At 30.2% G+C, this 14,284-nt stretch overlaps 1 protein-coding gene across 1 annotated transcript in view; it reads left to right on the forward strand.

The window, feature by feature from the left end:
• The window catches only part of LOC145248918 (uncharacterized), a 424,846-nt gene that overhangs the window by 174,148 nt on the left and 236,414 nt on the right, over positions 1 to 14,284 (forward strand). Inside the window, exons 2-5 of the mRNA XM_080110703.1 lie at positions 4,043 to 4,073; positions 7,720 to 7,807; positions 11,169 to 11,269; positions 12,799 to 13,029. Coding sequence (XP_079966829.1) covers positions 4,043 to 4,073; positions 7,720 to 7,807; positions 11,169 to 11,269; positions 12,799 to 13,029 — 451 coding nt within the window. The remainder of the gene's footprint in view (positions 1 to 4,042; positions 4,074 to 7,719; positions 7,808 to 11,168; positions 11,270 to 12,798; positions 13,030 to 14,284) is intronic.

Raw genomic sequence — 14,284 nt, forward strand, 5'->3', positions numbered from 1 at the left:
TTGAGATATATAAAACTTTGACACATAAATAAATTATTAAAATTTTAATAAACATTTAAAAATAGGGGTGTGACTTTGAAAAAATAACGTTTGTCTAAAAGATTATATTGGGTTTATTGGAAAGAGCATGACATTTCACATTGACCCTGAAAATATCGTAAAAATTGAATCAATACAAAAATTTTGATAGATTTTTAAAGTTTAAAAATTGAAAAATTTTGGACTCGTAAAATTCTATTGATTTTATTACGTAAAAAAAATGGCTGCATGAAGGCACGCCGGCATTTTGTAAACACTGTTTTTTAAAAAATAAAAAAAATATTTCTATTATTTTTAAAACAAATTTAATAGTTTATTTTGAAAGTATATTCCATATAGAAAATAAGCAACTCACTTTAAAAGGAGAAATTACGAGTTTTTTCATATTTTATTCGAAGTTTTCTGTTAGGAGTGTCAAAAATTCCTCCAAATTTCTGATACATCTAAAGTTTCTATTCTTTTTATTTCTTTCTTCTTTTCAATATTTTAAGCAGATTTGTCACTCAGCTAGCAGATTTGGTGTTTGTACACTTTATTGCCGAAATTGGAGACGTCATTTTTTCCCCGCACTTGCTATCCAAATCTAGGGAAGACATCATTATAAGGCCGAACGATTGCTTCCGGAAAGAGAAAGAATAAATTTACCAAAATTTACATTTACTACTTCCGGAAACGATAAATTAAACTAAATAAATTTACCAAAATTAACATTTATTATTCCCTTACACTAAAATTATCACTTATTACTTCCAGAATCTTGGTAAACCGATATTACTGGAGAAAATGAATCTTGACAATTAAAAAATATATTTAAAATTGTTTATTTGTTCGAAAAGAAAACAAAAAAAAACAACAACAAAAAACACGCAAACGAAAAAATAAACAAACAAACAAAAACAAACAAACTAATAAATGGTTTTGTTTTGGTTTTCAAATGGCGCTCGCCCAGGTTAAACTATTATGAATATGTCATTTCAATTTTCTGTTTTTAATAATAAAAAAAAATTGTTCCATGAAAAACTTTCCCGTTCTCATCAATTAAATCGAAACATTTCCAATTACACAATTACGGATATATGTTCTCTTTCACTTTCTTTATTTACTTTTTAAGCCACATTGGACTTTTATGAAATAGTTTTATTTATTTATTTTTTTTTCGAACAAATAAATAATTTTAAACATTTTCTTGAATTGTCAAGATTCATTTTTTCCAGTAATATCGGTTCACCAAGTGTATGGAAATAATAAAATATAATTTTAGTTTAATTTAACGTTTTCGGAAGTAATAAATGTTAATTTTGGTAAATGTATTCTTTCCCTTTCCGGAGGCAATCGTTCGACCATATAATGATATCTCCCCTAGATTTGGATAGCAAGTGCGTGAAAAAAATGGCGTCTCCAATTTCGTCAATAAAGTGTACAAGCACCCCAGATTTTATGGGTCGCTATTTTTGCCATAAATTGTTAGGTGAAGGGTTTTTTTTTTCAGGAAAACTTGCACTTTTTTTTGAAAGCAAGTTGGTAGTAAACGTTTATTTTGGAAAACAGAATGTGGTACTCATTGGGTGTTGAGTTCCATGGCGACCAGCATAAAAAACACGCATCGCTCCTTTTCTGACGCAAGCACACATAACACTTTTTTTATTTACTGACGTTGTCGTAGTAACTAAACAAGTATTTGTCACATTTATTTTGAAAATTTTTTTACTCTTTATTAATATTAAAAGAAAAATTACTAAACGTTTATTAATAATGCCTCATTTTACAGACATTTGTTTTTAAATTTCTTTTTAAATGACGACTTCTATCGACTTTTTTTTAATAGCATTTGCGGATGGGTAAGCTGACATTTGTTCTTTTAATTTCTTTTAAAATGACTTTTATTTTAATAGCATTTGCGGATGAGTAAAAAACGAAAAAAATAATTAAGCCATTTACTGACAATTTCTCGGTATCTTGACTTTGATAAAATTTATCTGTTAAAAATATTTGAGAATTGTCAGTAAATGATTTAGTTATTATTTTTTTTTCGTTTTTTACCCATCCGCAAATGCTATTAAAAAAAAAGAAAGTCGATAAAAAGTCATTTAAAATGAAATTAAAACAAATGTCAGCATACCCATCCTCAAATACTATTAAAAAAAATTCGATAAAAGTCGTCATTTAAGAAATTTAAAAACAAATGTCTGTAAAAGTGAGGCATTATTAATAAATGTTTAGTAATTTTTCTTTTAATATTCATAAAGAGTAAAAATGGAATGGAAAGTTAAATTTCGCTCCGTTTTAATCAATATTTTATTCAATTGTGCAAATACATTGTTCAAACAAATATAATCAAGAAAATAACATTCCACAATTGTACTTTATATATATAAAACACGAAATATTAAAAAAAATATATATATTAACGAAAGAGAAATAATTCCATTTTTAAACGAAAAAAGTCAATTTGGTATATGAAAGTTCCGTTTAGTGATGTCACGTGATGACACGCGGTGTGAAATAATTGTCCCCAAATAAAAAAATGGCCGATCCGTACAAAGAAAACCAAATATTTATTATAGAAAAATTACGTATAATGTTATAATTACAAAGAGATATATAGAAACACGCATGCGTATCATAAACATATTATACCAAAATGTGGAAGGCATCCGTCCAGTGGATATTTAGACGATTAATTACGAACGAACCAAGAGTTACATTTATATATATATATATATATATATATATATATATATATATATATATATATATATATATATATATGTATATATATACATAATAAAAGCAAGTACCGTAACAACAAGATATGTGAATGACAAAAAAGAAAATCATTGAAATTATAATAATTAGTCTGAAAAAAATCATTAGCGATTGAGTGGTTTCTTCCGGATCAACGAACACAACCACTAAATCGCTAATGAAATTTTTTTTCATATTAATTATCGTAGTTTTAATTATTTTCCTTTTTGTGAGTCACATATTCTGTTTCATAAAAAATTGAAGATTTAATCAAACAACTTAATTGTTTGATTAAATATTCACTTTTTCTGATGACACTCCTTGATTCGAGCGAAACCGGTTAATCTCGTGTAATGTTTATTTCTTATTGCGTCAAACTGTTTTTCATTCACATATAATGAAGCAGTTTTTTTTTCAATGTTTACGCATTATGTCTTTTACGCGAAATGCATTTCTCAAAATGGCTCAGAATATTTTTTTAGTGCCTAAGATTTATAAGCTGATTTGAAAATGCTGATTCCGGAAAGCATATTACTCATTTCTCATCAGGTCAGAGTTTTGAGATATTTGCTATTTTATAACTTTTTTCCCTTAAAAATTAGGAATTCTGCTCCGTTTTGCACCCGTTATCTCCTTTTAAGTTAACCAAAAAAATACGTTTTTCCTAATTTCCTCTTTCGGTTGGTATTTACTTCCTTTTTCCAATCACTGGCGACACAGTACGCCTCTTTGTTCTACATCCACTCCCATCGCTGTCATTAACAGTATGTATTTTACTTATTTCTTCTTCTGCACGATGCGTTTGTTTACTTTACCATGCAACGTGACCTTTCATTTTTCATTTCTTTACGAACTTATACAGTCTTTTGGTTTTAAGTCCTTCATTTTCCTACCCTGGTTTGTTGGCATTTTTACTTTCTCATATCCGTCATTTTTTTCAGTTTTTAAATAAATACACCTGGGGAGCATTTACTAGTCTCCAGAGTCGTTATTTTTAAAATAGTTTTTCTGACTGTGAAGCCTAGGTTCGTGCGACGACAGTACATTAGACATGTTTATATATATATATATATATATATATATATATATATATATATATATATATATATATATATATATATATATATACATATATATGTATATATATATATACATATATATACATATATATATATATATTTAGCTTCATATTTACAATTGTAGGAAGCATAAATATTCTGTTATATGAAATACTGATGTATTATTTTTTTTCTTTCAGAATAAACAGCTTTCTTTACATTGCGAAGAGGGTAAGTGAACATTTTGTAATATACAAACGGTTACTCTTTATCCCAACACAACTGAAACAGTATTTCATGCCAAGATTTTAAGTTTCTGTTTTACTACAAATCAATCGATTTTGATCTTTTGGTTTATCGATTACTTGAACACAAGTTGTAAACTTACTCATAATTTTTTTATCTGTAAAAGAGTATGATATTCTAGATTTCGGCTGTGTTTAGAGGAATAATAATACGCAGATATTTAACTTATCTTTATTGTCGATGTTGTTATGGATTGTTGGTTTTTAAAAGGAAGATGCACGAACAGGGATTCAATAGGCTAGTATTTTGAGGTCCAAGTCGTCAACGAACGAAGATATCTCTTTCCGTTGATATTTTATAACTGTTGTGGGGTACAAATCACCTCAAGTTGAGAATTAAGCGGAATCAACCAGTCCAATAAATACCACTGGTTTCAGAGACTAGATAGAGACATTCATACCATGTTTAACCGCCTGCTACGAACACGTTCCTCTCATACCGTTTTAGTGTCTCCTGTATTCTTTATGATAAATACATATTATATTTATGCACTTTATACTACTTGTGGTTTCTTTAATTTGTGACTCCTAGCGCGGGTCTACAAAAATAACCATATGTGAAACTCCGTCTTGGGACGACATCGTGACTGTAGACACACATTAATGGAGTTTTATTCGTCCATAGTTGTTTCGCTGAATTAAACTGACTTTAATTACACCTGTGTAATCTTTTGCCGAATATGATACTTTTCACCTGTCTTCTTTTTGAAAATTGATCAAGTTTGTTGTTTCCTCCTAGTTACGTGTATGTGTGAAGGTTATAATTTTATATAAATAATTCGATAATCATATGTCGTTCTTGAATTTATCGCCAGGCACCCGCTTTTGCCAAAATGATTTCTTGGTATACACAGCTTCGGTCTTAAACAAGATGTCAAGATGAGCCCATAAGTTTTTATCAAAATGAATTTTTAATACACAAGTATATATTGGATCATAATGAAACCAAAGGGCTATTATAGAGTGGAAAGATAAAAGTGCTCGCTTCAAAAAACAAAAAACAAAAAACAAACAAAAAAAAAACACTACAGCTTTATTTTAAAAATTTATTGAAAAAAAATCTGAAGTATGACCAAACGAACTAGTCGAGCGGGTTGAAGTTGGGGAGGTAGCGGCTAGTGAGATAAGAGTAAAAATTGGAAGGACTTCTTCTGAAACGAAGCCTGGGGTCCCTTTGGACTTGTGGGGCAACTTGAGCCCTGCTTCCAAGGCCACGCTCGGCCAGGGGCCACCTGGTTTCCTCAGGGGTTCACCACGTTCTTCAGCACATATAAGTACACTTTGATGTTGACTTTCCAGCCGACGTCGAAGATGTGAGGTGGCATGATGTGGCCCTCACTTGAAACCACACCGTGGTCGGAATCTTTGTTTTCCTCACCGTCGGCAATTCTCTATTATTCGTCGCAACTAAGCGATGCATATTGCGGGCGCTGGCAATGGCCTTGTTGTCATAACTTGGATTGGTAGAGAGCATGAGTTGTACAGCAGCGAATCTCTCATCTCGTTCGTTGAACATTGTGTTACTTTCACGCATGATAAAAGGATCCTATCGCTCTTGGAATTTGTACACAAATTGCCCAATTAGTAGATAGTCTGCACCGGATAAAAAGAACACTGGTGTTTATCAAAGGGAAATTGGATCATATCGTCTTTTCTAGGGAGACAGTTCTATATTTCCACCCTGTAAACCATTGCATTTACACCCTTATTTTGCATTTTTAGAGTTAAAGCCCTTAAAGTGTCATTTTTATTAATTAACTTTCTAGAATGTTCCAACCCATTAAGTGTCTACATACGCGAATAGCAAAAATATAGTCCCATTGATTTGTGAGCGTGTGATAGCCATGAGTCTACGCGCCGACAGAACTGCTTGGGCGAACTGTGACAAATTTAAATTGTTCCTGGAATGAATAAATCCCGGTCGAATTAATTCTTCTGATTACGTGACGGGCGACTTGATTTAGCTTGTCATCGACCATTTTTATTGTTACATAGGAGCAGAAGTGTAAATGGGCCAAATAATAAAAAGTATGAATCCCCATATAAAAAAAAAACTGAAATGAATAAAGTGTTCCTATTTACAATGCCTCCCCACGGGACATAGTTAGACACCAGGGTGGTTTTTTTAATGTGGAGAAAAGGAACAAAAATAAAAATTGTCTCAGTCGTGAAGGATTTCTCCTCCACTGACAGAGAACAAGAAATTGAAGTGCAGCATCTGAAGAACAGATACTACACTTTGATCTTCATTATATGAATAAACATGTAAAAGCAATTGTATATGATTCAAATTTATTTATTTGGGAGTCTTCGAAATTTTTTGAAATATTTCTATATGCAAATTCTTCGTCATACAGAGAAGCAACACGGCTAATGAAAAAGAATTTAAAAACCTATTTGGCGAATATACCCGGTGAACCAAGCGCAAGAGAAATACAATCAATTGCACTTGAAAGGACGGTTAAAATCTTACAAAGATCTCTCGGTTAGAGTCACTAACCCAAAGGGAGAATGTTTGGCATCCGGTAGAATGCCTCATCCCCAGCAAAATCAAAGTGATAAAAAAATTAAAAACAAGAGAGAAACGCTAACTATTCGACTAGTTACAATTCGTGATAACGACTAGCTGGACGGTCGGGATTGCCCTGTCGCACAATACGCTTAATTTATGCAGATTGCATATGTATTATTATAGAATCAATCCTCCATTAAATATTATATATTACGAGGAATAATTTACCCGTTGGTCTAATTCGTAAAAAATAAATAAATAAATAAATAAATAAAATAAGTAGTATAAAAAATGAATAATGATAATATCATTCAATAAATTACGTCTGTGTTTGTTTACAATATCACATCAGCTGATATTTGAGATTGACAATGAATGCACTGAAAAAGTCACTTCTTATTCATGTTTAGTTTAAAATTATGCAACCAAAGAAACAATTTGCGGCGATTTTAAATGGTATCTCTTTATTTATCGTAAAGTGAACTCATTAATAAGAAAAAATTCAAATAAAATTGTGAGGTACACACGGGCATGAACACTGGATCATGTGACTAGTGGTCGAATGTTCTACCAATGAAGTATATCTCAAGATAGCAATAATAATCTTATTTTATAAAGAAATGATTTGCTGAGATTTTATTATCTCCCTTAGCCAGTGTAACTTAAAATATTTTCATTTACAAATTGTTTTCTTTTTATCTATAAGAAAGAAATATTATTTATAGGATCTGATTTTTTTTTTAATTTCGATACTTATCAGATGAATGTCTGTACAAAACATATTAAAGAAATCTGACCTCATATAAATTAGCTTTGTGTGAAATTTGCAAAAGATAGGCTCAGCCGTTTCGGAATCTATGAGGAAAGAAATTCGCGCACACAAAGTGGCTTTTATTTAATAGTAGATAGATAGATGGATAGAAGATAAAATAACTAATTATAGTACCTAAGTGGCTTAAATTACTAAGGTTTATTATATTGCTATACGTATTTTCTTTCAAGAATTCAATGGACACATCTTAATTAGCGTTACTCTAAGTATTTATATTTGTTTTATCAGGTTGGACGTTACTGACGCCTTCAGGACGCTGTTACAAATATTTCGATGATCGGTTATCCTGGCAAGATGCACGTAGTACCTGCATCAGGTGAGTTTAATTTAGTTTAATCTATTAATGCAGAATCATTTTCACTGTCTAAAATGGTACTTGTACAGTTTAATCAAGACATTAAAGCATGAAAATATCGAGAAAAAAAGGCTATATTGTACGTATTCGTGATGGAATGAAGTTCTCCGTAAAAAAAACACTTAATTTCATCAAGTAGTTTTTTTTTTTACAGCGAAAAAAGAAAAAACAAAAAAAAATTTATGATACCGAGCAAAAGGTTCGACTTTTAAGAAGAAAAGCTAGAATTAAAGATGGAGAGACAGTATCGCGCTTTAAACTAAGTTATCTCCCCGTGGCGTGTGCAAAAAAGATCAAAGATTGCTATCTTCAACGCGCTGTCATAAAAACGTGTTTTCCGCTGTAAAAAAAAACAAAACAAAAAAAAGACTCAATCAAATTAAATGGAATTTATTTTTTGAGATCTTCAGTCCAATACAGATACGTACAATATAACCTTTTTCTATATTTTCAATTTTTAATGTTTTGACTAATCTGTACAAGTACCTCTAAAATTAAATTAACCTTTGCCTTCACTTTTATAAAGAACGTTAAACAAACTGAATATTTTTAGTGCGCTTTGAAAATATTTTTTTTTTGCGTCTAGCTATAGCTCTATCAGCATTGGCTGGTTGACTAGAGCCATGTATTTTTGTAAAGGTCCGGTGAAAACAGATATCGAAAAGACTTCCGATTAATAACTAGTTTTGACATAACTATTATCTAAACACAAAATTAAGTTAAGTGGCAACTATTCCTTGACTTCCAGACAAACAGTAAAAACAGTTGGGAATGTTGTGGAGCATTTTCTGGTGAATAATGGAAATTATGATGGCAACGTCTCTATAATTGCTCATTACCGTTTCTGCAGCATCCGTGACAATAATTGCGCGCGTCTGATGCAGCTGTGATAATGATTGCGCACGTCAGAGGCTTTAATATAAACATCGACAAAATTCTACCTAATATGTTCAATCAGTCTATTAATTGTATTATATGTAAATAATTAAAGACTAAATTGCAGAATCTCTATCTATCTATCTATCTATCTATCTATTTATCTATATATATATATATATATATATGTAGATATATATATATATATATATATATGTAGCTATCTATCTAACTAGTACCAACTTTTCTTTATATATATTCCCTGTTGTGTATTTAGCTATTTATCTGTGTATCCGTTTCAATTTTCTCGAAAACTACTAGTCCGATGTAGATTAAATTTTCCATGGAAATGTGTATGATAAAGTACAGCGAACTAAGTATTATGGTATCTGTTCGATACACAGTGAGTAATGCGGATTAGTATTTTCGGCAAATATGAGCACAAATTAAATCATATGCAACTGTAAACTTTACATCAACGAGCTAACACTTTTGTTTATTCTTAACGCGCTAAAAGTCTAGTATATATGTGTGTGTGTGCGTGTGCGCGTGTCTGTATGCGTGTGTGCGTGTAACGTTACGTACTTATACTCCTTCTATCGTTTTTCTACGACAGGATTTTATACTGTTAGACTATACCTCAAATAGTATTTATGTGGCACTAACCTTATTTCCAACCGCCCAGATAATTTTACAGAGATGGTCTTGGTTTCCCATATTATAAAAATGCAGCCGATAACGGCACAAATAGTTTCTGTATTGTACATTCTATTTGACAGATTGCTATTTTTGTAGACCCGCCTTTAAGATCGTGACGACCAGCAAGCCTCACTTCTGGATCTATTAATAACTACGGGTGTGATAAAAGCATATTCTTTTCATTGTTTTGACTCTTGAGTATATATCTTGTAATATCGTATATGTTTTTATATAGACTGGTGTGGTTCTCGGTTGATTGATTGTGTCTTACTGTGTTGGATATGTACTTGACAGTACAAAAGACTGAAAAGAATATTCTGTGTGACAGTCCTATTAATAATCACACTCCCTGGAAATGCAATAACTCTAAATATTCGGTCACAACCTGAAATAAAGCTGTTCAAAACGACTAAATAATACAAACGTATTGATCGGGAATTTTTTTGCAAGTTCTTTCTTAAAGATTATTGTATATAGTTAGATCTGGATTCAGCTGGGATTATTTTGCCAATCACATAGATCGATAGCCAAATACAAAAATCAGTAATATCACGTATATCTGCAAGTGATGAAGTGATTTAAGTATTTTCCTGTTTCTGATGCAATTGGACATTCTTTTCCAACTTCCTGATTCCAATGTAATTACATATTTAAGCTCTAACTTGTTCATTTCCATACAATTGCTGATTCACGTGCAATTGCTGATGCTGTTATGAATTCCATATGGCATAATCGCGTTGACACACCGGTTCTCGTCAGATCACCGAAGTTAAGCAACGGCGAGCCTGGTTAGTACCAGATGAGTGGCCATTTGGGAATTCTAGGCGATGTATATGCTTTCCGTTTATCTCGGCATTTGTTTCCAGTCGTCCTATACTTCACTTGCCACTGGTATTTAACAATGTCGACTTCGGAGATTGCGCATCTCCTGCCAATAAGAATTTCACGAGCAGGCACCCCTTCGTGGGTAACCATAGTCTGTAAAGGACTGAGGGATCCCTATGTTTTAATTCCAGATTCCGATACAATTAGGGATTCCGGTCTTACAATCTAATTACCGTAAATAAATAAGATTTTCAGCTCCAGTATGTTAGAGGAAGACAAGTGCTCTACCGACGTATTCTCATCTACATTTAAATGATATTTTTTAATTTGACAAACATTTTAATGTTTTTCCCTTTAATGCATTATATCTAATATTTTAATAAAATTGTGTGTGATTTTCATTCATTAAAATTTTTACTAGTTTCCTTTTATTATTGTATCTACTCGTCCCATTTTATCAGGTTCAATTTTAGACGAGCAATTACTTCAGTTGAGCTTTTTACCTAAATTCATTATCATAATTCATGAATTTTTATAGCTCTGGTTATGTAAAGTTAAATATTTATTATTTCATTATTAGTACCAGAAATAGAAATTTTAGCTTAATTGTCTTTAAAAATTAAACGATCATTTTTGGAATTAAAAGTAAGTCTAACATTTTTTTTCGATTCCAATATCGATTCCAGTATCCCCAGGATTCCGATTTTTCCGATATCGGACTTCGATTTATCTTCTCAACACTAATATAACCAACATCAAATGAGGTTATTAGAATATTTAATTCATAATAATTAGTACCGAAACACGGAACTTTCATTGCAATGTTTACTATTAGTCTCGCCTTATTAAACTATCACCTTTTGTAAACTATGGAAAAATGAAGAATGTTTTATCACAGTAAATGCATTTTATTTATTTTCAGTTACGCTGCTGTTTTGGTTGAACCAGTTGGTTATGAAGTCAACCTTGAATTGGCGAAACTCATCAGAAACAGTTCATCATCTGCAAACCATGTTTGGATCGGTAAAATCGCATATTTTTTTAAAAATTTCAGTTTGAATATTTTGAAATACAATATAAACTATTTATAAAAGGAGTTGAATCGAACAACAAATGTAGGTGTATATGTATCTGTATATGATTCTATATATATATTAATGTGTCTCTGTATATGTATACCTATCGGTATATATGTGTATATATGTGTGTGTGTGTGTCGATATTTCTATATAAGTATATATATATATATATATATATACATATACGCATATATAAATACATTTATCTCTCTCTCTATATATATGTATATATATGCGTACTAGAATTTTCGGAATGATGATACAATTAATTCTAACAGTCAAAAAAGTCGAAGCTAACACGAGCCACGAAAGCCAACGTAATGACGGTTCACAACTCGAGTTTCGCCCTCAGTTTGGCTCATCAGTTCAACGTATCCGAAATCGGAATTGCAAACGAGAGGTTTCCACAATTAATGCCTCCAATTTTTTATTCCGCCTGAATGAATCAAAAGGGATTGCAAATTGGATTGCTATGATATCTGAACGTACGCCTTCATTACCTGAAATTTAATCTCTCTGATGCGGATATTGACTTTATGATACACGAAGAAAGCGATCTCTGCCATCGACATGCGGCGGACGCAGTGATGGCCCATTGGATTACTGGAAAAATTCATGTATAATAATGGTGACTAGATAGAAAATAAATTTAGGAGCAAAAAGACGGCTAAATTCAATGAAACAAAACACGTCTTTGTAGTTGATCAACTTTTTAATAAATGGCAGGGTTTACCTTTGAAAAAAAGACTCGGAAAGATTCGAACGAAAATTTAACGCTTATCTTAAGAAGGAAAATATTCCCAAAATATACAACACACAACTTCTATCATGCAGCGCTGACATAAGTATAAAAAAATATAATACAATGTTATAATAGTATATATATATATATATAAATGTATATATATATATATATATGTATGTATATTAGTATGTATGTATATATACGCATATATATATTTGTATGTATGTATATATATATATATATATATATATATATATATATAAGATCTTTTGCTATTATTTTATATACAACATTTGCAAGTTTGAAACGCTGTTTTTGTTTTTTATATCGCTGAATTAGCGATTAGGGATTACCCGCCCTCTGTTTTGTTGTCTGCATGGATAACTTTTATGCATTAACACACACACACACACACACACCCACACACACACACACACACACACACACACACACACACACACATATATATATATATATTTATATTGTATTAATAAAATGAAAATCTGAACAAGTCATTCCACCGTTGCATGTCTATCTACAACAAATATATGTTGTATTTTCATCTATAAATTACATTTCATATATACATATTTGAATCTGTATTTTTAAGCCAAAAATGTAGCAGATCGTTTAAACGCTGTATAACATTTCGATCATAAATATAACCAATTGACAGACGCACATTTTTCCCAATGTTTTGAGGCATCTCAAATTCTTACTATTTCCAGGTTTCAATTACATTAACGATGAAACGAATAACATAAGCATACGCACGGGTTATTGGTCGGACCGTAGCCGGATAGGCATCCAAATTGGATTGTGGGACATTAACCAACCGTCTTTAAATTCTGGACAATGTGCTGAAATCAGTTACACCTCACAGGATCAGTGGAAATGGCGACTTTCCCCGTGCGAAAACCAGAAACCCTACGTATGTCAGAGAACAGCATGCCCTAAAGGTAAGAATAGTTTCAAAAAAACATAAACTCTTACGTGGGGGTATTCTAGAGTGGGATTCTAGATTGACGGCACCAACTTTTAGTGTATGCCTCCTTTTTGGTGACTCGGAACTAAATATGGTCTAATGAAACAAGAACAATATACATTTCGATTGATGGCAATAATAATAATAATAATAATAATAATAATAATAATAATGATAATAATAATAATAACAACAATAATAATAATGATAATAATAATAATAAAAATAATAATAACAATAATAATAATAACAATAATAATAACATTAACAATAATAATAATGATAATAATTATGATAATGATAATAATAATAATGATAACAACAATAATAACAATAATAATAATAACAACAATAATAACATTAACAATAATAATAATGATAATAATAATAAAAATAATAATAACAATAATAATAACAATAATAATAACATTAACAATAATAATAATAATAACAATAACAATAATAATAATGATAATAATAATACTAATAATAATAATGATAATAATAATAATGATAATGATAATAATAATAACAATAATAATAATAACAATAATAATAATGATGATAATAATAATGATAATAATAACAATTACAACAATAAGAATAATAACAATAATAACAATAATAATAATAATAATAATGATAATAATAATAATAAAAATAATAATAACAATAATAATAATAACAATAATAATAACAATAATAATAATAATAATAATTATAATAATAATGATAATAATAATGATAATAATAATAATAATAACAATAATAATAACAATAATAATAATAATGATGATAATAATAATGATAATAATAATAACAATAACAATAATAATAATAATAATAATAATAATAATAATAATAATAATAATAATTGTTATATATAAGGCCATAACTCTCACCTTTGGGCCAATGGCTCTTTAGTGTGGGAGGAAGCAAAATTGTAATGAATACATTATTCTTTATTTCCGACAATTTAATGTGCGTTTTTGAATATATATATATGTGTATATATATGAAGAATTCTTTTGGACATAACGGAAAAAAAGTGAAACCCTCCTACCTGATTAGCCACCCAGCACATGTTCAGAACATCTCCGGCATTTTGTTATAGACGAGACAAGAGTCGAGTTATATGTTTTAGTTTAGTTATATATTTCAGTTTACTTTAACGTCTGTATATTCACAAATGTCTGGTTAATTGTCGACATGTTTGTGATATATATTGA

This window comes from Euprymna scolopes, chromosome 27 (assembly GCF_053919585.1).
Source record: "Euprymna scolopes isolate OS-2025 chromosome 27, ASM5391958v1, whole genome shotgun sequence".
NCBI lineage: Eukaryota > Metazoa > Mollusca > Cephalopoda > Sepiida > Sepiolidae > Euprymna > Euprymna scolopes.